Genomic DNA, 23,970 nt, shown 5'->3' with positions numbered 1-23,970 from the left:
CAAAAAAATAAATAAATAAATAAATAAATAAATAAATAAATAAATAAATAAATATAAAAATAAAATAAAATAATAAAGGCACACATCTCCAAAAAAAACAAGGCCCAGAGCTCCTGGACACCTCCCAGGCAGCCTCAGGCTCTGTAGCACCCCCCAGCCCAGAGTCCACCCCTCATTCCCAGCCTCCAGTCCTACCCCAAAGCCTCCTGTGGCTATCCCGCCCACCTCCTTGGCCCAACCTCGAGGATGCCCCCAACTTAGGCCCCTGACCACCCCCCACCCCACCCTCAATAAAGGCTGGGTGGACAAATGCCTGAATCGCCTACAAGCCCAGCTTCTGAGAGTTTGCCTAGGCTGGTCCCACCACCTGGCTTCCCTTTCCTGTTCCCCAACTCAGCTCCCTGCCGGACCCCACCCTGACCATGGCTCTCCCTCCCCAGGCTCGGCTGGCGTCTCCCAGGGAGCAGCTGTCAGGGCAACAGGGTCCAGGAGGGTTATAATGCCTCCTGCCCAGCCCGTGCACCGAGTTCGCGGCTGCCCCTTCCCTCCTGCTGCACCCCAGCCCCAGCCCTGATGACTGTCACGGATATTGCTATGATCGTGGTGATTACCTCCAGTCCAGCAGCTCCAGAGGGGAGACCGAGAATGCCAGGGGCTACACCACCTCCTCTGGGGTGCCTCTCCACCAGCCACACCAGCCTGCCTGCAGCCATTTAATTTCCAGCTTGGGCGTCGTCTCAGTGGTGATGTCTGGATCTATAGGGTCCCCTGAGCTGGGAACTTGCTTTTGTCTGCATCCTGGCCACCTGCAGCCTGGAACACAGTCCCCGACACCACGGCCTCCTCCCAGAAATCCCCCAGACCTGGGGCCCGGAGGCCGCTGGGACAGCCCCACCATCCTGACCCTGAAGCCACAGATGAGGGAGGGCCCAGCCCTGGCTGCACACCATAGGTGCTCACTAAGTGCTCGCTGGGGATGTTGACATTGATGTGCCAGATGCAATTTTTATGGAATTTTCCCTTTTCTGATCATGTAGTTTCTGCATGCATATATACATATAATGTTTATTCATTCATTCAATCAAAAGCATTTATTGAGCAACTACTGTGTGCCAGGCATGCTCTGGACATTGGAGATCAGGAAGGACCGAGACAAAATCCCGCCCCTCAGGGAGCTGACACATAAATGAGGAAAATAAAGACAGGGTGTGCCTGGGGTGATAGATAAATGCTGAAAGGCCAGGCGCGGTGGCTCACACCAGTAATCCCAGCACTTTGGAAAGCCAAGGCGGGCAGATCACTTGAGGTCAGGAGTTCGAGACCAGCTTGGCCAACTTGGTGAAACCTCGTCTCTACTAACTACAAAAACTAGCCAGGCATGGTGGCGGGCATCTGTAATCCCAGGTACTCGGGAGGCTGAGACTCAAGAATTGCTTCTACCTGGGGGGTGCAGAGTTTGCAGTGAGCCGAGATCGCACCACTGCACTCCAGCCTGGGCAACAGAGCGAGACTCTGTCTCAAAATACTTACATACATAACATACACACATACATAAACGCTGAAAAGAAAAGAAGACAAAGCAAGGAAAAAAGTGTGGGTGCAACTTTATGTCAAGGAGTCGGGAGGCCTCTCTGAGGGGGCAAGGCTGAAGAAAGGCCCTATAAAGAGGCAGTGAGAGGTCAGACGTGGTGGCTCATGCCTGTAATCCCAGCACTTTGGGAGGCCGAGGCAGGCGGATCACCTGAGGTCAGGAGATCTAGACCATCCTGGCTAACACGGTGAAACCCGTCTCTACTAAAAATACAAAAAATTAGCCGGGCGTGGTGGCGGCGCCTGTAGTCCCAGCTACTTGGGAGGCTGAGGCAGGAGAATGGCGTGAACCCAGGAGGCAGAGTTTGCAGTAAGCTGGGATTGCGCCATTGCACTCCAACCTGGGCAACAAGAGCGAAACTCCATCTCAAAAAAAAAAAAAAAAAAGAGGTGGGGAGAGCCCAGAGGAGACTCGGGAAGGGTGTGTCAGCCAGAGCAAAGAGGGAGCACCCGTGAGCGAGAGGAGCCCTGGGGAAGAAGCAGGTGTCAGGGCTGGGTTGGGGGCCAGAGGAGAGAGTGCTGTGGTCACTGAGGGTGGTGTTGGGGGCTTCTTCATTGTTTCTTCTTTTTTTATTTTGTTTGTTTTTCTTATTTTTTTTTTAATTTTCTTTTTTGGAGCATCTTATTCCTGCCATGTGTCTGTTGGACCCCTGCAAGGCGATTCTTGTGTTTCAGCCTCCCGAGTAGCTGGGATTACAGGTGTTTGCTATCACGCCTGGCTACTTTTTGTATTTTTAGTAGAGACAAGGTTTCACCATGTTGGCCAAGATGGTCTCGAACTCCTGACCTCAGGTGATCTGCCAGTCTTGGCCTCCCAAAGTGCTGGGATTACTGGTGTGGGCTGTTCAGTCTTTTTTCTTTTCTTTTTTTTTTTTTTTTAGATAGGGTCTGGCTCTGTCACCCCGGCTGGAGTGCAGTGGCGTGATCATGGCACACTGCGGTCTCGACCTCCTGGGCTCAAAGGATCTTCCCACCTGGGCCTCCTGAGTAGCTGGGACCACAGGTGCGCGCCAGCATGCTGGCTAATTTTTTTAATTTTTATTTTGCCAAGATGAGGTGGGGGTCTCACCCTGTTGCCCAGGCTGGTCTTAAAACCCCTGGCCTCCAGCAATCCACCTGCCTCAGTCTCCAAAAGTGCTGGGATTACAGGCAGGAGCCACCATACCCAGCCTCCGTTCAGTCTTGAGGGTGAAGAATGAGACACCATTTCTAAAAAAAAAAAAAAAATGGGGGCCCTCCTCCATCAGGGCTATTTGGACCAGAGCGTGGGAACAAAGGGGTTTTCTCCTCAAACACAGGTGTAGACAGGGACACCGAGACTCAGTGGCGAGGGCTGGGGGCTGCGCCTCCTCCAAACGGAGATGGCCAAGGTCTGGGGGGAGGCACAGTCCCGCCCTGGGCCATCAGTGGAAGGGCACGGTTCCACCCCAAGCCGCACTCAGGGTTTTGGGCGCCTCAGGCTTCTTTTCCCCCAGCAGCCTCCGCCCACCCCCTGCCCGCGGCGGGCACTGAGGCGGCAGTAACAGCCGGCAGGAGGGAGACCACTTCCCTCCGGATCCTCCGGGCGGAAAAGGCGCTGCGCGGGACCAGCGTACCAATGGCTGTCCCGGGCTGGCAGGAGCTGGTGTTGGGGTCTCGCTGGGGCTGGGGTCGGGGCCTGGGGGTCACCGGCTTCCCCAAGGAGCTCCCACACCCGGCGGGGACATCCCAGCAGAGCCCCTGGAGTGAGTGGCCACTCGACACGTTGATGCGGCCACTGGGACAGAGACTGGGGTCTGACCGGGGTCTGGCGAGGTAACAGAGGTCAGTTCCTTAGAGACTCGGGCCCAAACGCGTGTGTCTGGTGACACAGGGGCGCACAGGCGTGCAGGTGCAAGCGCAGGGCTATGCATGCGTGTGCACACACATGTCTGAGTGTGACCAATGACACGGTCCCAGGAGATTCCCTGCTCTGGGCCCAGCACTGGTCCCGGTGATGACCGGGAAAGACCCAGCCCCTGCCCTTGGGGGCTGCAGCCTGGGGAGGAGTCAGGCAAGGAAAGAGTCACAAAGGGCACCACAGCCTCCTGGCCAGGAACTCAGGTGACATCTGAGCTGAATTGGAAGGGGCTGAGTCGGGGAGCCTGGCTGCAATCTGCAAGAGCGGTTCATCAGGCCGTGTGGGGGGCGGGCGGCGGACAGTGTGTGCAAAGGCCCAGAGGCGGGACCTCAGCCAATCTTTGTGTATTTACCCAAAGTCACCTTTTAGGCTGGGCGCAGTGGCTCACATCTGTATTCTCAGCACTTTCAGAGGCCAAGGCAGGTGGATTACTTCAGGTCAGGAGTTTGAGGCCAGCCTGGCCAACATGGTGAAACCCCATCTCTACTAAAAATACAAAAATTAGCCAGGAGAGTTGGCACACACGTGTAATCCCAGCTACTCGGGAATCTGAGGCAGGAGAATTGCTTGAACTTGGGAGGCAGAGGTTGCAGTGAGCCAGGTTCGTGCCACTGCATTCCAGCCTGGGTCACAGAGCAAGACTCCGTCTCAAAAAAAACACAAAAACAAAAACAAGAAAGCAAAGTCACCTTTTGCATTGAAACTTTGTCTCAAAAATAATAAGATTGTCACAATATGCCTGTAGTGCCAGCTACTCAGAGGCTGCGGGAGACAAATCGCGTGAACCCAGGAACTAGAGGCTTCAGTGAGCCGTGATCACACCACTGCACTCCAGCCTGGGCGACAGAGTGAGACCCCATCTCTAGAAAATAACACAGAGTTAAAAAATAAATCTAAAAAAAGCGTCTTGGCTGGGCGTGGTGGTTCACTTCTGTAATCACAAGAACTTTGGCTTTCAAGTTTTTGTTCTTTGTTTTTTAGAGACAATCTCTGAAAATGGTGAGATTACAGGGGTGAGCTACCATGCCTGGCACCCCCAGCACTCTGGGAGGCCAGGGCGGGAGGATCGCTTGAGTCCAGGAGTTCGAGACCAGCCAGGTAATATAGCAAGACCCCATCTCTACAAAAACCAACAATAATAATAAATTGTATTTTTAAAAATTGTCATAATAGCTAAAAGGTGGAAAGTACCTAAGTGTCTCTGGACAGATGATTGGATAAACACAGCATGGTCCTTCCACGCACTGGAACATGACTCAGCTGTGAAAAGGAGCGAGGCTCTGACCCAGGCCACAGCACGGATGCACCTTGAGGACGTCACGCTCAGTGAGAGACGCCAGACACAAAAGGCCACACGGTATGTGACCCATTGCTACGAAATGTCCAGGACAGGCCCATCCACACAGACAGGGAGGGAGGGGATACATTGATGCCGCCGGAGGGGATAAGGAGTGACGGCTGACAGGGACGAGGCTTCCTTTTGGGGTGACGGAATGTTCTGGAATCAGACAGAGCTGATGGCTGCACAAGTCTCCGAATGCACTAAAATCCATGCGATTGTATTAAAATGGAAGGACACTATTGTGTTTTTGTAACAGCATCACAGTCAGCGCTGGGCTGCCTCCTGTGATCCCTGATCTCATTCTGTCCCTGGTCCTCTCTGTCCCTGTGGTCACGTTGCAGTCTTGGGTTTGGGGTCTCGGGGTGAGTGGGCTGTGGGAGTCACCTCCCTCTCAGAGCCTCAGGGTCCTCTGCGGAATGGGGCATGGTGGGGCCTCCCCCACAGTGCTCAGCATGGTGGCTGGCCGTCCCTCTGTGCCTCCGTGCGTCCACCCGGCGCGGGGCAGGGGCGAGGCGGGGCACACACAGGGCTCTTTGTGCCTGGGCTGCCTCATTAGGAGGCGGCCCCCGTCACCCGGCCCAGAGCAGCTGAATTAATTAGCTGGGAGCCTTCCCGCTTGGCTAATTGTGCTGGAGACGCCGTCGTCACGGCGGGTGGGATGCAGGCGACCATCATCCAGCCGCAAAGACCTCAGTCCCCTGGGCCGGGTCACCTGCCACGTCACCCCCAGCCTCTCTGTGCCTCAGTTTCTTCAATCGGGGCGTGCCTGGCATGAAGGCCCCTGGGACCCCAGAACTCACAGATGTGCATTTTGCAAGGGGAAGAGGTTAGGAGATGACAGAGCCCCTGCCCTGGCCTGGGGCAGGTGGGGAAACTGAGTCACACGGAGGCAGAGCTTGCCAGTGGAGGTTTCACAACATTTGATTGGATCCTGAGGCCCGGGAATTCCACCATGCTCAGGTGTGTGCTGGCCAGCGGTGTCCCCGGAGCCAGCCATCCACAAGCCCTGTGTCCTCCCTCCATCCTCCCAGCCACCCCCTCCCAGCCCTAGGTGGGCCGTTGCTACTTCCCAGAGAGGGAAACTGAGGCCCATGGATGACTATGAAGGATATGGGCCCTATAAAATGCTCATCCCAAGGCCTGATCCCAAAACCATGCACATAACTAATGAATCAGGTTCGCAGCTCTGGGGATCCCCAGACATTCCTCAAAGCCACACCCCCCTCCCCGGTAGACTCCAGACCCACCTCTAAGTTGTTATTATTTTATGATTATTATTATTATTATTTGAGGCAGGGTCTTGCTTTGTTGCCCAAACTGGAGTGCAGTGGTGTGATCATAGCTCCCTGCAGCCTCCACCTTCCAGGCTCAAGCCATCCTCCCATCTCAGCCTCCACCTTCTAGGTTCAAGCCATCCTCCCACCTCAGCCTCCACCTTCCAGGTTCAAGCCATCCTCCCACCTCAGCCTCCACCTTCCGGGCTCAAGCCATCCTCCCACCTCAGCCTCCACCTTCCGGGCTCAAGCCATCCTCCCACCTCAGCCTCCACCTTCCAGGCTCAAGCCATCCTCCCATCTCAGCCTCCACCTTCTAGGTTCAAGCCATCCTCCCACCTCAGCCTCCACCTTCCGGGCTCAAGCCATCCTCCCACCTCAGCCTCCACCTTCCGGGCTCAAGCCATCCTCCCACCTCAGCCTCCACCTTCCGGGCTCAAGCCATCCTCCCACCTCAGCGTCCCGAGCAGCTGAATCTACAGTCATGCACCACCACACCGAGCTAATATTTTTTTCCTTTTTTTTTTTTTTTTTTTTGAGACGGAGTCTTGCTCAGTCGCCCAGGCTGGAGTGCAGTGGCCGGATCTCGGCTCACTGCAAGCTCCGCCTCCCGGGTTTACGCCATTCTCCTGCCTCAGCCTCCCAAGTGGCTGGGACTACAGGCGCCCGCCACCACGCCCGGCTAGTTTTTTGTATTTTTTAGTAGAGACGGGGTTTCACAGTGTTAGCCAGGATGGTCTCGATCTCGTGACCTCATGATCCGCCCGTCTCGGCCTCCCAAAGTGCTGGGATTACAGGCTTGAGCCACCGCGCCCGGCCTATTTTTTTCCTTTTTGAGACAGAGTTTTGCTCTGTCGCCCAGGCGGGAGTGCAAAGGCATGATCTCAGCTCACTGCAACCTCTGCCTCCTGGGTTCAAGGGATTCTCCTGCCTCAGCCTCCTGAGTAGCTAAGACGACAGGTGTGCACCACCTCACCTGGCTTTTTTTTTTTTTCATATTTTTAGTAGAGACGGGGTTTCACCATGTTGGCCAGGCTGGTTTTGAACTCCTGACCTCAAGTGATCCGCCCGCCTTGGCCTCCCAAAGTGCTGCGATCACAGGAGTAAACCACCACGCCCGGCGTCCACCGCCAAATCAGGAATGCAAAACTCTCCTTCAAGTAGGGCAAGGCCCCCACATACGGACACGCGCGTTTGAGGTTTATGCTCATTTTATTATAAAAAAATACAGAATCCAAAGTTGATTGTGACGGGAAGAGGGGAGGCCCGGTCGCCAGCTCCAGGCCTGGCAACGTGGCCCGCCCCGCCAACCCCCTACAAAAGCCCTCTGCCCACCCACCATCACCGGGCGTGCCTCGAGCCGCCGGCCGGCAGCCGTACACAATATATATTTATATATAATATATATAAAACACAGAATCAGGAAAGGCGGGTAGAAATATGAAATCCGTATAAATGCGTTGTTTCCTTCATTAAAGTGTCTTCGGGGAGGTGTTTCTTGTTTTTGGTAGTGGTTCCCTCCCTTTTGTCCTTTTTTCTTTTTCTTAGAAACATTATCAGGTCACAGAGTTGAGGGAGGGGCTCTGACAGACGAAACGAGCTTATTGCAAAGTGCAGCTTCTACTCTAAAAGTCCACCCCACCCCCCCACCAAAATAAAAGACCCCCTAAGAAGGGATGAAGAAACATAAATGGTCCAGTCCGTCCTCAGGATTACATGGAAAATAAAATCACAGTTTGCACTTGCTGGCTCTATTTACAGGAATAGAAGGTCTTCTCGGCGTCGGAGAGGACCGTGTGAGGCGGTGGGGATGGATAGGGGGCTGTTTGCATCGGCCTAAGACACGGGAGGACTGTGATTCCGAAGGGCCAGCGCCCTGGGGCCAAACACTGGCTGGGAGAAAATTACTAGGAGGATTCGGGTGGGCGATGGGGTATGAGGGCCCCCCAACCACAATTAGGGGTGCTCACCATGCACCCCTTCTGGCTCAGACTCACCCAACCTGGAGCACCAGGGGGGACCGTGGTGGGCTGCAGCCAGAGCCCCACAAGTGGGGTGCAGAGCAGAGAGGAGCGGCTGTGTTCCCAACCCCACGTTCCGCGTTCCCCTCCCCCAGGCCGGGGCACAGGGACCCCGCCCCGCTGCAATGGCAGGGAATAAATTAAATTAAAAACTCAAGTCTTTTTGATCCAACCATGAAAAATACACTAAAAAAAAAAAATCGCCAAGAGGTTCCCGGGTTCTCCGACACCCCAGAGGAGATGGCTTGGCCAGGGGCTGCAACACCCCAGCCCCTCGGGCCTCGGCGGGGGGCTCTTGGTCCTCCCTGAGGGCTGGTCCTGGGGCGGGTGGATGGCCCCTGCCCGGCGGGGGCAGCACCAGTGGAGGGAGAAGCAGCGTTTCTATTTGGTCTCAGAGGCGGGGGCCGCAGCTGGGTCCGGAGGGCCGAGGTCAGGCGGTCCAGGTGGGGCCGTCCAGGCAGGGCCGGCGTCCTGCGGGGCTGGGACTAGGAACCCAGGAGGGTCCAGAGCAGGGGGATGGTGCTGAGGAAGAGGCGGCAGCCGCCTAGGCTGCTGCACGAGTTATTGCTGGTGAAGATCGGCTCAGGAGGTTCATACAGGGTCTCATCTGGGGGTGGCAGAGACAGCAGGCTCAGCGGCGGCCCGAACCCCACTCGGCTGCTCCCGACGTGCCGCCCAGCCTCAGAGTGCACATCTGCCCACCGGGCTCAAAACCCCACCAGGCAGGCCCTCGGCTCCCTCTTGGTGCCATCCCTGATGCCCACTCTCCGGGCAAAGTCACTTGGCCTCAAGTGGGGGACCTGGCTGTTGAATTCAACATTCACTCTTTAATCTTTTTTTTGCATTATTATTGTTATTGTTGTTATTATTATTATTATTTGAGACGGAGTCTCACTGTCGCCAGGCTGGAGAGCAGTGGCACTATCTGGGCTCACTGCAACCTCCACCTCCCGGGTTCAAGCGATTCTCATGCCTCAGCCTCCTGAGTAGCTGGGATTACAGGCACGTGCCACCACGCCCATCTACTTTTTGTATTTTTAGTAGAGACGGCGTTTCACCATGTTGGCCAGGATGGTCTCCATCTCTTGACCTTGTGATCCACCTGCCTCAGCCTCCCAAAGTGCTGGGATTACAGGCGTGAGCCACCGCGCCCGGCCCATGCTTTGTTTTTTAGAGACGGAGTCTTGCTCTGTCACCCAGGCTGGAGTGCAGTGGCGTGATCTCGGCTCACTGTAGCCTCAGCCTCCTGGGCTCAAGTGATTCTCTCACCTCAGCCTCCCAATGTGCTGGGATTACAGGTATGAGCCACTGCGTTCAGCCAACCTTCACTCTTGGAGGTATGACATATTTGTAAGATGGGGAAATCGAGGCTGGGGCAAGGCAGGGCAAGATGGGGAAACCTGAGGCCCCCTGTCCTGGCTCTTCTAAACATTCACTGTTTCTGTGAGTTTAGGACACAGGGGTGGGGGCCCGGATCCTGCCCATTCCCCTGAGCACTTACTGGTGGGCCGCACATACACCTTCAGTCGTAGGCAGGGCCGGTCCACAGCATTAGGAGGCGTGGCCGCTAGAAGAGAAGGGATGGGGATGAGTGGGGAAGTGGCTCTTGGTGCCTGAGACCTCCTGGGGCTGTACTCCCTTCCCCACCTTGGTGAATCAACCCTAACCCCAGGTGGAGAGCCACCCATAAAACTCCTACTCGTACATCAAAGCCCCAGACACAATGCCCCCCGTTTCCCAGCAGTCTCCTGTACATTCGCCCTGCCTCTCCCTCTGTCCAATCCTGACTCCAAAACCTGGGGGTGTCTGTGTTTTTGTTCTGCTCTGCCTCACCCCAGGGCAGCACAGGGTGAGCTCAGAAAATGATGTATTTGTTTTCAAGCAACCAACAAAGTGGTGATGTATTAATAGTCAAATGATTGACCTGGGTTCAAATCTCTGCCCTCTGAGAGCCTGTGGACAAGTCGCTCCCTCTCTGGGCCTCGCCTGGCAACACAGTAGAGTCTCTGGGAAATTGTGTGTGTGTGTGTGTGTGTGTGTGTGTGTGTGTGATGGAGTTTTGCTCTTGTCGCCCAGGCTGGAGTGCAATGGCGTGACCTCAGCTCACTGCAACCTCCGCCTCCCGGGTTCAAGTGATTCTCCTGCCTCAGCCTCCCAAACAACTAGGATTACAAACGTGTGCCACCATGCCTGGCTAATTTTTGTATTTTTAGTAGAGATGAGGTTTCACCATGTTGGCCGGGCTGGTCTTGAACTCCTGACCTCAGGTGATCCGCCCACCTCGGCAGCCCAAAGTGCTGGGATTACAGGCATGAGCCCCTGCATCTGACCGGGAAAGATTATTCCCATATGGTTCTTATGCCCAAAATTCCAGCATCACTGGCCCCTGCTTCTGGGCCCACAGAAGCCTCCTGGCGTGCAGTGGGGGCGTCAGCAAGCATCAGGAGAGGAAGAAAAGGATGCCTGAAGCCAGGGCCACTGGGGTGTGCACACGTGTGGACAATTGAACAGGCGTGGGTCCTCGTGCACGCACACATAGATGTGGTCTTGCTGTCTCTGCCGAGCCCAGGGCCCTCAACGGCCTGGCTCTCATGGCCACCACCTCTGCCTGCCCCCTAGAAGCCCCTCACACTGGAAGATGAAGATAAAAAGCACATAATAAAAATAACATTCGTCACAGAGATAGGACGAATAATTACAATAATTATCTTTATGAAACTGCCGTCTCAGAAAGAAAAACATAATTTTTCTTATATTATGGGGACTTAATTTAAACACCTTCCCCCATTCCCCGACCCGCTTCTTCCCTGAATTAAAAGGGAAAAATCCAACTAGAGCAGACAAAGGAGGAGATGCGGCCTTGTAAAGTTTAATTCCACACAGCAGGAGCTGGGTGTCAAGGCACTGGTCCCCCTGCAGCCTGGGGACACAGACCTCAGATCCCCCACCCCACTCCCCATCCCTCAGGCCCCGATATGCTGAGAAGCCAGGGTCCCCACTCCACGGGAATCCCTCAGTCTCAGTGCCACGGCGGAAGCCACCAGTGTGACGCCATCATCTCTATCTCGGGTGGGCAGTGGCTGGACCCCACATTCCCCACCAAGGTCACAGATATCATGGCCAAGCAGGACCGGGACTCCGAATGGCGCTGCTGTGTTCCCCACCTGCCGTTGGCCTTTCATGGGGACGAAAAGGCCACCTTGGGACCCTCTGATGAGCAGCAGGGACTGGCAGCCTCCCTAAGCCCAGCCCACCATGGGGTCCTGCAGGTGTGAAACTCCCCAAGGCTGCCGCTACCCAACCTTCAGATGAAGACCCCACGGTCCTCAGGGATTCTCCAAGCCTGGCATGGGTCCCGGGGAGATGCGGGGGTGGGTGCGGGGTGGGGAGGACCTGAGACCCCTACCCAGTCTGGGTGCGGCTGGTGCTGCAGAGGCCCTGTGGGATTTTTTCTTCTTTTAAAGACAGGGTCTCACTCTGCCATCCAGGCTGGAGTGCAGTGGAGTGACCAGAGCTGATGCACTCCAAGCAGCCCTCCCACCTCAGCCCCCCGCACAGCTGGGACCACAGGCCCAAGTCACCATGCCCGGCTAACTGGTTTTATGTTTTTGTAGAGAGAAGGTCTCCCTAGGTTGTCCACACTGGTCTCAAACTCGTGGCCTCAAGTGATCCTCCCGCCTAGGCCTCCCAAAGTGCTGGGATTACAGGAGTAAGCCCTAGCAGCCAGCCTAGCTGTGGCTTCCACCATGCTCCCCTCCCCTGCTGGGCTCTGGATGCCTCAGTTTCCCTCCTCAGTGGGCTGGGGCGCGGGCACCCTGGTCTTGCTGTCGGGAGGGTGAGACAGGTCTATTGGTCGAACCGCCAAGTGGTCTGAGCTGTAGGCCCGAGGTCACAATAGTGCAGCCTCAGTCCCCCTCCAAGCCTCAGTTTCCCCATCTGCAACGAGGGACGAGGACAGTCCTGGCCTCCCGGGATGGTTGGGAGGATGGCGGGTCCATCATGCACTTGACACCTTGGTGGTCAGTGGCCAGGGCCGGCTGCGTCCCCACTCCGCTGCCCCGCCCACTCCCCGGCCCCACCCCACGGTCCTGCCCACTCCGCGGCCCCACCCCATGGCCCCGCCCACTCCTGCACCGCCCACTCCCGGCCCCACCCCGCTGCCCCGCCCACTCCCCGGCCCCACCCCACGGTCCCGCCCACTCCGCGGCCCCACCCCACGGCCCCGCCCACTTCTGCCCCGCCCCCTCCCGGTCCCACCCCCGCTGCCCCGCCCCCTCCTGGCCCCACCCCCAGCGGCCCCGCCCACTTCCCGGCCCCACCCCCGCGGCCCCCGGCAGCCCCCGCCCGACCCCACTTACAGATGTAGTAATACTCGTGGCCGGGCCGGAACTCGAAGCCCAGGGAGAAGGGCGTGAAGAGCTGGAACTTCTCCGAGAACTTGAGCGGCCCCCCGGGCGCGGCGGGCCGGTTGCACTCCCAGCGCTTGAAGCCGCGCTGGCGGTGGTCGCAGGAGGCGTGGCCCTCGCCGTTGACCATGTACAGCACGTAGTGCTCCATGCGCTCGGCCGGCGGCAGCGGCGCCCCGTAGTGCGGGCAGTAGATGTCCAGGTAGTCGTTGATGCTCACCTCCACCGTGTAGCCCCCGCCGTCGTCCCCCTCGCCTGTGTGGAACCTGCGGGGACGGGGCGGCCAGAGGTCAGCGCCAAGAGCGAGGGACGGGACACGGGTCAGGGTGCGCGGGGAGGGCCGGGGTCAGGAGCACGGGGGGATGGATCAGGGTGCATGGGCAGGGTCAGGGGTCAGGAGCACGGGGGACAGGTCAGGGTGCGCTAGGGTGGCCGGGATCAGAGGACAGGAGCACGAGGGACGGATCAGGGTGCGCGGAGAGGGACGGGTCAGGGGACAGGTGCACGAGGAAGTCAGGCCGGGGAATGGGGGAGGGTCAGTTCGCAAGGTGGACTCAGCCTGGGGCCCTGAATGGTGATAGCGGCCAGCAGGTGGACCGGACACACCCCCGTCACGGCGGGCTTCAAGGTTGGGAGCCAACGGTCTCTTGCCTGGCACTGCCCCCCACCTCCTGCCTCAGTGTCCCCAACAGCCCCACGGCAGGGCCAGCAGCGAGGTGGGTGTCCAGGCAGGTGACATCTGGACCCCTGGGTGCAAAGGGCCGGCGTGGGGTTCCTGACTCCGGGCCTCTGCACAAGCTGTCCCTCCACTAAGAATTCCCTCTCCAGAAACTTAGCATCTACCTAACATGCTTAACATCTGTGCCGCCTCCTCCAGGCAGCCCCCAGCCCTGCTTTCCTTCTGCACTCCCGCCTGTTGAGAAGGATGGGGGCAGGGTGGGGGACACAAGTCGGGCGTTCCAGCTCGCTCTGGGGCAAGCTCTGTCCCCACCCTGGCCTCAGTTTCCCCAAAGAGAATGGGGCTTGACGTGAAGAATCCCTCCACCCTCCTCTCAGCACCCCCAAAGTTCCACCCGCCACACACATCCCCCCCGCAGCCCCCCAGAGTTCCACCCGCCACACACATCCCCCCCGCAGCCCCCCAGAGTTCCACCCGCCACACACATCCCCCCCGCAGCCCCCCAGAGTTCCACCCGCCACACACATCCCCCCCGCAGCCCCCCAGAGTTCCACCCGCCGCCCAGTTTGGAGGCATCCTGGGCTCCACTCCCAGCCCCAACCCTGCCCTCCTGTGTGACCCTGTGAGCCCCACCCCACCTCCCTCCTATCTGGAGCCCAGAAACCTCCTGAGCCCCGAGCCCCGGAATCCGGTGGCCTCCTGGTCTCCCTCCTGGGTGCCTGCGCTCCTGACACCTCAGTCCCCTAGCCCCGCCTCCAAGCCTTTGCCTTGAGGTCCCCCAGACGCAGCCCGCAGGCCCCTTCCTCCAGGGAGCCCCCTGACCCAGCCTTGTCTGTGAGGATAGAGGTCAGTCGAGGGAGGGACCGGCGGCTCCCCTTCCCTCACTGCCTCAGGCGATGGTGGCAGGAGCCCTTAGATCTCCCGGCTGTGGTCCCCAGGGTCCCTGTCATGTAACCGGCGGCCTGGACCAAGCGGGGCACCAGGGGGGCCCTGAGAGGGGCTTATTAGCACATAAAAGACCTGAACAGGGAGGAATGGGGGTCCCCCACACCGCTCCTGCCTCCTCCTTCCCTGCACAGGCAGGGGAACTGAGGCCCCATCAGAGTTGGCAGCACGTGGGCGCAGGCTGCTCCAATCCCGGCCCTGGCACTGCCTCTGGGCCTGGCACAGCCGCCACCACCCTGGTCTGCAGGGGTGAGTCCACCACCGGCCCCACGCCGGGTGCACTAATTGGCACTGCAGCTCGAGAGAGGTTGATGGGATTGTCAGATGGCATCGGCCCGGTCCCCCGCCACCCCGAGATGCCGCGCCAGGCGGGGCTGAGGGTTCCTGGGTCTCCAGGGGTGAGAAGGGGCAGGCAGGCCTGCTCACTCGCACCTCAGTTTCCCCACTAGTGATCTGGCATGAAGATCTCCAGAGCAAAGAATTTCAAGGCGGGGGGCGGAGGCGGTGAAGTCAGCCTCCAGCCCTTGCCCACCTGGTTGGATTCGTCCAGGGACGGAGAGCTTCCCAGGCCGCCTCCATCATCCCTGTGGGCCCAGCACAGAGGACAGTGGGAGGGGGTGTCGCAGGGAAATCTCCCCAGGGAACCGGGCTTGGGGGGCCGGGGTCCGTCCAGGGCTTCGGAACCTTGCAGTTCTGCGCTAGGGTCTGGGTTTGAGCCCCTGGGTCTCGAGGCCCATTCTCCTGAGGCTCCCTTTCCCCTCTGTGCAGGAGGATGCTCCTCCGGGCTGTTGGACACTCGGGGTGCGTCTGCACAGATGCGGGGGCAGCCCCCAGACAGGCTCAGATGGAGACGGCTTGACCTCGGCCCACCCCTCGGGCTACCCCATTGGCCGGCCGGGCACAGGCGTCTCATTGACCCGCTGGCCCCTTGGGCACGATCGACGCAGAAGCTGCTCCAGCCTTTTTGAAGTCATTTTTGTTCCTGCCCAGCCCAAGTGAAAGCCCATTGATCAGGCGGTCGATGGCGGCCAGGCTCAGCTCCCGCCTGGGACTGCCCGCACCCAGGTCACCCTGCAGGGGAGGCCTCCGTGGAGGAACCACAGGGATGTCTGGGCTCCCCACCGCCCTCTGGCCTCAGTTTCCCCTGCTGTCCCAGCAGTGATCCCCAGGGAGCCACATTCAACCCAAAAAAGGAACCTGGCACCTAGTAGGAGCCTCCGTGAGACAGAGCAGCCTCGGAAGGTGGGCCCACAGCACCAGCCCTGTCGGTCCCCCTCCGGCCTCTTGGTTCCCGGATGGTGCCTGCTTCCCCCGTGTCTGACACCACCGTGTTCTCTCCTCCCGTTTTGCCTTCGGTAAAACATCAGAGACCGAGGCTTCTGTGTGGCAGAGCGGCCGGGTGCCCAGGCCCCTCCAGGATGCAGTGAGGGTCTGCCAGGGCCCAGCCTCCCCATATCCCAAGCTCGCTCTTCTGAATGCAAAGCAGACCCTGTAACACGTCGGCAGCGGCTCAAACCCCTCCATCCATTCTTGATCCTCAGAATAAAATGTACACCCTCCCAGGCCTATATGGCCCATCCACTCCACCCTCCTCATCCTCCTCTCCAAGACTCCTCCCTTCCAGCCACACCAGCCTCCCAGCTGTTCCCGTTCCCACCCAGGGCCTCTGCAGGTGCTGTTCCCACTGCCCGCAATGCTGTTCCCTGGGCCCCGCCCCGTATCACATCTGATCCTTTACAGGGTTTGCTGTCTGAATCCTGGATCCTGAGGTTGGCCTCCTCTGTCCCTTCCCCAGGGCCCTACACGGGCCCTGCATACAGTGGCACTCAATATGTGTTTCTTGCCTGAATGAGTGAATTAAAAAGGTCAAAAGGCGAGGACTTTGAAATGCCAGAGTTGTTGGCAGCAGCCCGCAGGTGTGTGTGTTGGGGGGCAGGTCCCAGGGGAACCCCCACCCCCAGCTCTGGCTGCCGGCGTGGGGCCATTTTTTTCCCTTTGCGTCTCTGAAATAGCGGCGGCCTTGCTGTGTTGGCATTCCCGGTTCCAAGTTGGCGAGCGAGCCTGAGGCGGGCGCGTTGCCCCTGTTCAGGGTGGCGCCTGCAGCGGGGAGGGGGCCCCCACCCCAAAACCGCGCCTGGGGAGAGGCAGACAAAGCCTTAGCTTCCTCCATTAGTGATAAAGCCTCGATATGCAAATCCTCTCTGGGAGCAGCAGAGAGAGACTGAAATTCTCACTAAGGGGTTAATGACTGAATTGGGATTTTTCCCAGACAGAGCGGGGTGGCAGCTTTTACTCCTCCGGGTTCCCTCTGCCGGGCCACACCTTCCCCCCACGCTTGCTCAACCTGCGGGTGCCAAAGTCCACGCCTCCAGGCAGCCCTCCAGGCCCCAGGCAGAGCCTCACCCAGGCAGAGCCTCACCCTGCTGCCCACCCGGCTGTCACCCCCTTCCAGCAAGCGGCCTGGAGCTAATTAGCTCCAATCGGGCAATTGTCAAGTCATTAGACGCTAATAGCTAAGCGACTAATTAGGAATCTCACCCAGAACTGGGTTGGGGGTGGGCTGGGCCGCCTTCCAGGACTGGAAACTGAGGCAGCGGTGTGGCCGGCAGCCAGGACCCCGTGGGTGGGCAGGTGGACGCCTGCGCCCGTCCCCATCTCTCTTCCAGGGTAGAGAAGCTCCCGGGGAGGCCCAGGCCGGCCAGATGAGCAGGCAGCCCGGGTCCTGAGGCCCAGCATGGGGCTGAGGTTGCCCATCCCCTCCGGCCACCCCCAGCAAGACCTGCTGGGATGACAGCACCCACACCAGCAACCACAGCTGGCTTTTCCAGGAACCAGAGATGTCCCCCGTGACTGAGGGCTGGCGCTTTTCCTCCTGCCCAGGACCTGGGTGGGACCTGAATGGAAATCAGTCCTCAGGATGGTGCAGGGTCTGCCTGAGAAAGGACAAGTATGGCCTTGTGGTGCATGAGGGTAAACTGAGGCAGGGTCCTAGAAATGAAGCAAAAGAGGAAAAATGCAACCGGAGGGAAAGGTAGACCTGGCAGGGTCGGCCCCGCCGGGGCCTCCATCACCGTGGGCGTGGGTGGCCCGGGTACAGAGTGCAGCGGGCACAGTTGCCGTCAGCCACCCACCTTCCGGCCCCTCCCAGGGCTGTTCCTGGTTCCCCCGGGGCCTGCCCCCAGGTGGGGACACCCTGGACTGTGCCCAACTTCCGGGTGGCCTTGGGTGAGTCACCATCTCTCAGGGTCTTGGCTGCTCTGTCCATAAAGTGGGAGCCACTGACTCACAGGGCAGGCGGACGAGGGATGCACGGAGGTGGGGGGGGGCGCGCCACTGAGTCTCTTGGCCAGACCTCACACCAGCCTGGTCTGGGAGCAGGCGTGGCACGAGCCCCCCCACCAGGGCCGGCTCGGCCACAGAGTTCAAACGTCTGCTTGAGGTTAAAGCAAAAACCCCGCCGGCTCGTCTGGTCCTCCGCAGGCTACCAGCCGTGTGTCTGGGGCGACGGGTACAGTGGGCACAGGGACGGGAGGGGCTCAGCCCTTCCCCCAGCAAGGTACAAAGCCCAGCTTTCCCTGAGGACCCATCTGCAAAAGAGGCCGGTCCCACACACAGGACCTCGGGGCAAGGCCTGGCGCATCCCGGTTCCTGAGGAGGAGAGAAGCCGTGTCCCAGGGAGCACACGGCCACCGGGGCAGGACCCTCGTGGATGACAAGGAGACCACCAGCTCCACAGAAACGCTGCCACCCAGACCCCCATGAATGCACAACCCGCTGCCTCTGCTGTGACCCTGAGGGACCCACGTCGGGCCGGTCCCCTGCAGACCTGTGGAGACGTCAGCCCAGAGACGGGGGGAGGTCAAATCCCACTGCGTTCCCGAGCCCCCACCACAGAGCCTCTGTTCCCTTCTCTGCAAACTGAGGCCGCCCAGGGAGGCCCGAGGTGGAGGCGGAAGCCTGGGCCGCTCATGGCACCCCAGGATGCACAGACGGGGAAGACAGAGACCCAAAGAGACTGTGAGACGTAGAGACCATGGGGCCTAGGCAGAAACATCCTCCCCACCACAGGAGCTGCCTCGGTTTCCCCTCTGGGGAGGGGACGCTAAACCCCTGGGACCGCCCGTCCACACCAGGCCCTATCAGACGAGCTGCACCCACCGCAGGGCTCCGTCACCCCTGCTTCACAGAGCAGGCCTGGGGGCTCCAGGCTGCTGAGCCACCTGCCCGAACGTCACGCCCAGAGAGTCTTGGCACCCCACGGCCTCCAGGACCCCATCCTCAGGCCCCGAACCCCCCAGGCCCACCGCCCGGCTCTCCTAGCCCCCCAGTGCCGAGTGGACCAGCTTCTCTCAAACAAAACAAAAAACCCTCATGCAGCAAAACACGGCATCACCCCCTTCAAAGCCGCCTCCCCCAGAGGCCGAGGGACGCCGGTGGAGCCACGGGGAGCAGGATGCCACATTCACCTCCGCCCTCTGCCGGGGGGCAGCTCCTCCCTCGGGGACCGAGCCCTCGCCCAGGTCACCATTTTCCAACTGGTGTTTGAGGGAAGCCCAGCTGCTGTCCACACCCGACGGCCACTGGGTCCGTGGGGAACCCCAGGAGGGTGGCCGAAGCCCAGAGATGCCCAGTGTGGGCAGGCGCCCACCCAGTGCCCGCAACCCAGTCCACATGACTGCAGATTTCCAATAAGAAGGTGAGGACTCCCAGGGACCGCAGGCCCCTGCGTCCACCCCGCTCTGAGGTTCAACAGCCGTCTGCACTTGGGCCCTGGTCCCATCCCCAGGGGATGGAGGAGAGGGAGGGCCAGCATTGGGGTTGCTTCGGACCGTGCCAGGGCCACCACTGCCCCCACACTGCAAGCCCTCTGACAGCCAGTGCTGCCCCCAGGCAGACACGCTTACATGCACCCCACACACAGACACGTACACACACCTGCACTCCATGCACAGACAAAATGCATGCATGCCACAGGCAGACACGCACGGGGACCTCGGACACTGCAGACGTTCTGTGCACGGGCACGCACATGCAAACACGGGTGCCACACACAGGCACACTCATGCACACACACATGCACCTCATATGCAATCACGCAGACACATGCAAACACGCCAAAGCTGTGCCCTGTGGCTTCACGCAGCCTCCTGCCACACACAGACACATGTAACCTGCAGCCGGATATGACTCCAAGGCATACCTGCACACCACCTCCTCCCCCACCCCACACGCAAACACACAGGAGCAGCTGTGGGAATGCACACGCAGTGTCGTGAGCAGGACAGGTGAGGGCAGCCGGCCAGGTCCAAGGCCCGGACGCCCCAGCCCAATGTGGCCCGGCTGGGAACAGGCCCAGAGACGCTTAGCTGCCAGCTCAGGTGTATCCAGCCCAGGTGGGGGGTGGGTTGGACAGACACTGTGCAGTCACCAGTGGGGGTGGCAGGGCCGGCTGGCCAGACCACCGAACGGGTCCCACCTTATAGTGGCTCAAGGAGGTGGGTGCGGGGCCCCCTGGGTGCAGGCAGTGCACCTCACAGCAGGGAGGGTGTGAGGTGGAAACAGACCAGTCACTGCCTGGGCACAGGTGCCAGGCCAATGGGCAGAAGGGGCGGCCGGTGATGCTGCGGCACTGCCCGGGCCTGCGGGCCCATCAAGCACACGGAAGTACACAGTCCCGTGGTACCCACGCTGCTGTCTGCCCTCCATCGCAGCCGCCCCCATCTCCCAGTGCCTTTCTGTAGGCCCCTCTCAAAGACTCGGGGTCCCTGCATCCCCCACACATCTGCCCAACCCCATCATCCCTCCCCGGCCAGCCCAGCCTCATACAGGCCTGCTGGCTGATGCCACTCCTCTCCCCAGGCCGATGCCCCTCCACAGGGTCCCCTTGGATACGGAGGCCCAGCGCCACCCCCTGCCATGCGCAACACCCCGCCACCCAGGCACAGGTCCCGGGCAGATGCCCCTGGACACCATATCTGAGAACCGCAGAGACCCCCGATGTCGGCAACGAAGCCCCGATTCTGGCCGGATCTTGGCTTCCCGGGAAGGTGCTCACCCAGCCCTGGGCCCCACTGCAGGGTGTCGGCTCCGTCCCCAGCAACCCTGGACACCGCAGGCAGGAGGAAGGAGGAGGCAGCCCTGGTGCTGCCCAGGTCGGCTGTTCGGACCAGCAAGGCCGTTCCCTCGGGCAGCGGTCTTAGCTGGGCAACCAGGTCAGACCCGGAGCAACAGGAGGTAGCTGAGCCAAGCCAGGCACTGGGGAGGTCACTTCCTTCCCCTGGCCGGGGGTCCTGCCCGCAGCCCGCAGCCTGCAGCCCTGTGGCAGGTGGGGCAGCAGGGCGGCCCTGGCGACCCCCTTCCTCCCTGGTTCCCGGGTCCTCCTGTGTTTGGCGTTTGCTAGAACAAAGGACAGGCCATGCTGGGGACGGGAGATTCCGCAGCTGAAACCAAAAACTTGGGCCAGGGAAGCGCTGCCCGCTGGACTCACCGCACGGCCAGCGACAGCCTTAATCAAACCCACATGTGACCAGCACAGTGGGCGGCTCAGGGACCTGCTCTGAGGTGGGCCAGCCGTCCCCCAGTGGTCCAGGGTCCCTGCCCTCAGCCCCCAGGGGCCCTACCCGAGGCTCTCGACCATGGTGGGGGGTGGGCCTGTGCGTGTTCCCCACCCCCACGGCGGAACACGGGCCGCCCTTGTCCCCGAGCCCGCCTCAAAGAGGCCCGTTCATGCAACTTTCCTCCCGGGGACCGAGGACAGCAGGAGACAGCGGGGACAAGGAGGGATGGCGGGCTCCGGAGGGCGGCTGGGTCGGCACAGGAAGCGGCTGGAAAACGGAGAGAAAGTGACCAGTGGCAGGAGAGTGAGGGGGCCGCCTTGGCCCCTGACATGCAGCTCTGTGCGCCTTGGGAAGACGGTGACACCCTGAGTGCTGGGGCTGACTCCCTCCAGAGCCCCAGGACCCCCAAAGCCCCGGCTCCCACGGGACCCCCAGGGAAGCCGCAGCCTGCTCCGGTCTTGGAGACTCTGGGATGGCCCGGAGGGTTCTGCCAATGTCCAGGCCATGGCCAGGTCCCGGCAAACTTTTCTTGCTCTGACCAACGGGGGCTTCTCCTGTCCCCCACATTGTGCCTGGCCCGGACCTGGTTCGGAACACAGTGGCCTGCGAGAGGCGGGTGGGGCATCTCGGCCGGGCGTGGCAGGCAGGGCACTGGGCCACCTGGGTCCCGCCCCAAGTCCCCCCCTTGCATGACCTTGAGCCAGCCCCTCATCCACTCTGCTCCTCAGTTTCCCGGTCAGCGCCCAGAGGACAGGAGACGACTCCATCCCACTGCCCCTCCCAGGGCTGACCCCAGCTCCCCGGCCCCTCAGTCTCCTTTCAAAGCTGGGCCCTTGGCCTGCTGGAGTGAAGCAGATGCTGTGTCCCAAGGGAGGGACACTCCAACTTCCCCAAGTTCATCTGGGGACCTGCGGGCAGGACGCCCCCACAGATCCCTGGAGGGCCACAGTCCCCCACCTCCGGTGCCAAGGTCCCCAGGGATCCCCACCAAATGCGAAACCTAGGGGGCTCCCCAGAGAGGCGGGTGGATCAGGGGTCCCCCAAGTCCAGGCAGGCAACTCAGGGGCTACCCGGCATCGGAGGGTGTCAGAGGGGTTCCCTAAACTCCAGGAGACGTCGGCGCTCTTGGGGATGTGGGATGCGAGTCCCCAAAGTCCGCAGGGCAATGGGGCGCCACGGGGGAGGCAGGTACGAAAAGGGTGAGTCCCCCAAACTCCGGGGGGCCGAAACTCCCTGGGGGGCTCCCGCGGGAACCGGGCGCCCGTATCCCGGCTGCGGCGCGCGCGTAGAGGGCGCCCGGTGCTCGGGGGGCGCGAGGCCAGGCGCGGCGTGGGGGACGTTGGGGGGTCTCCGGGCGCCCCCCGCGCGCGGCCGAGCTCACCTGGGGTTGCTGCGGTTCCAGTAGACGGCGTAGCGGTCCGAGTTGGCGCGGGCGGCGTCCTCGGCGCGCGCGAAGGGCGGCGGCGGCAGCGGTAACAGCAGGAGCAGCAGCGGGAGCAGCGGGCGCTGCGCGGGCGCCATGGCCCCGGTCCGGCCGCCGCGCTCGCTCTCCCGGCCGCCGCCTGCCAGCCGTCTCCGCCTCCTCCGCCGCCGCCGAGCGGGCGGGCGGAGGGCGGGCGGGAGGAGGGCGCGGCGGCGCTTGGAGATCCCCGGCCGCCCCCGCCTCCGCGCGCGCGACCTCGGGCGCCGAGAAGTCAGGCGGCGGCGGGGCGGGGCGCCGGGGTCGCCCCGGGCGCGGGACCCGGCCGCGCGGACTGTCGGAGCGCGGGCCGCCGCCGCCGCACCCGCCGGGGAGGGGCCCGGGCTCCGGCCTTTGTCCCGCCCGAGCGCCGGGAGGGCCGCGGGCGCCCCCTCCCGCCGTGCCCCAGTCGCACGGGGACTGGGCGGGGGTCTCCAGCCTGCGCCCGCCCCCTGCCCCGGCCCACCCCGTCGCAGGCTCATCCCGCGGGGCCTACCCCAGCGACCCCGATTGTGCGCGCCCCCCGCCGGCATCCCCGTGGCCCGGCCCGCGGTCTCCGAGGAGCGGGGGCGCACCCTGCCTCCCGCGCCCCCAACTCCTCCCGGCCTGGCCCTGGGTCCCGGGCCTCTCACCTGCCTGGTTCCAGCGCTATCCGCAGCCTCACAAACCCCGACGCACGCGTCCCAAATCGGGCTCGGCCAACTCCAGCCTCCCTGCGGGGGTCCGGGCAGAGTTTCAGAGGGGCGCTGGCCAAAGTCCAAAGCTGCTCGTGCTGAGGCCTCCCTGGGGCCCTGGGAGTCGCCTCTCCGGACCGCGCTGTTCCCTAGGGATGGAGTAAGTCCCTATCTCAGCCCTAAGGGTGCCGGGCGCATAGTAGGTGGACCGGTGTGGAGTCTGAGCAGCTGGGGATGGGATCCAAGAAGCCCAGAGTGAAGCCAGTCTCCACGCAGGAATCCTGCAGGCAGGGGAGGGCCGCTGCCCGGGGGCACAGCTTATGCAAAGGCCCGGGGTCTAATCTGTTTGGGGAATGCCGAGTGATTTCTCCTCCCGGGATGCTGACACAGGCGAGGAACTGGAGGCCTGGCCTCTATTTTGTCTTTTTTCCAATCCAGACAGGGTCTGGCCATGTTGGCCCTGCTGGTCTTGAACTCCCGGGCTCAGGCGATCTTCCCGCCTCGGCCTCCCAAAGTCCTAGGGTTACAGGCGCGAGCCACCGCACCTGGCCTGCCCTCTGTTTTACCCTTATTCATGCCACAGCCTCCCTCACCAGACTCTGAGCTTGTGGAGGGTACGCTGCCACCAAGTGCTGGCTGGACTTTACTGGCAATGCCCAGATCGTGTTGTACCTCTTTGAATTAGTTTTGTTCACCAGGCCCAGTGCAGGAGAGGGAACCGCAGTGCAGGCGCTGATAGCCCTTGGACCTGAAGGTCCCTGTATGAGGCATTACCCAAACTCCTTGCAGGGACCGTGAGCCCAGAGATGGTCAAGCTAACCTGTGCGCCAGCAAGGTTCGGGGGGGACGGGACCCACCACCGCCCCACAGCACTGAGATGTGGTGGGCTTTGTCCTGTGTCTCCTGCGGCGTGCCCTCCTCCCCCCACTGCCCAGCAGGCCACACCACCCGACTTTTGTTCGGGCCGTATCCTGTTGGGAAGTCCTTCCACTTCTTCTTCCTGTTAAAATCCTGCTCTTCCAGAAAAGTCTGTCCCACCCAGTGCTCTAGCGTCCCTGCCAGGACAAGGTTCTCAGTTCTCTGAGCTCCAGGTCTCGTCCGCTGACCCCACTACAGACATCCCAGGCTGAAGGCCCAGGGCTGG

The 23,970-nt window shown here is 61.1% G+C and overlaps 1 protein-coding gene across 1 annotated transcript; it reads right to left on the bottom strand.

Annotated features, from left to right (window-relative positions):
• Window positions 1-7,278: 7,278 nt before the first annotated feature.
• EFNA2 (ephrin A2) lies at window positions 7,279-22,479 on the bottom strand. Its single transcript, XM_045380145.3, has 4 exons — window positions 22,075-22,479; window positions 12,465-12,778; window positions 9,608-9,673; window positions 7,279-8,713 (listed from the first exon to the last, which is right to left on the bottom strand). The coding sequence occupies exons 1-4, from the start codon at window positions 22,212-22,214 to the stop codon at window positions 8,592-8,594; spliced, it is 642 nt and encodes a 213-aa protein (XP_045236080.2). The 5' UTR covers window positions 22,215-22,479; the 3' UTR covers window positions 7,279-8,591.
• Between the last annotated feature and the right edge of the window lie 1,491 nt (window positions 22,480-23,970).

Source organism: Macaca fascicularis, chromosome 19 (genome assembly GCF_037993035.2).
Source record: "Macaca fascicularis isolate 582-1 chromosome 19, T2T-MFA8v1.1".
Lineage (NCBI taxonomy): Eukaryota > Metazoa > Chordata > Mammalia > Primates > Cercopithecidae > Macaca > Macaca fascicularis.
The sequence above is the reverse complement of the archived record's forward strand: the minus strand, read 5'-3'. Positions and strand labels throughout refer to the sequence as shown.

What these genes read in the sequence shown, in the direction of transcription:
- EFNA2 (XM_045380145.3), bottom strand. Translation starts at nt 22,214, where the DNA reads ATGGCGCCCGCGCAGCGCCCGCTGCTCCCGCTGCTGCTCCTGCTGTTA. An exon ending in TGGAACCGCAGCAACCCCAG is followed by an intron (nt 12,779 to 22,074) that starts GTGAGCTCGGCC and finishes CCGTCCCCGCAG; the next exon opens with GTTCCACACAGGCGAGGGGG. An exon ending in GGTGTATGTGCGGCCCACCA is followed by an intron (nt 8,714 to 9,607) that starts GTAAGTGCTCAG and finishes TGCCACCCCCAG; the next exon opens with ATGAGACCCTGTATGAACCT.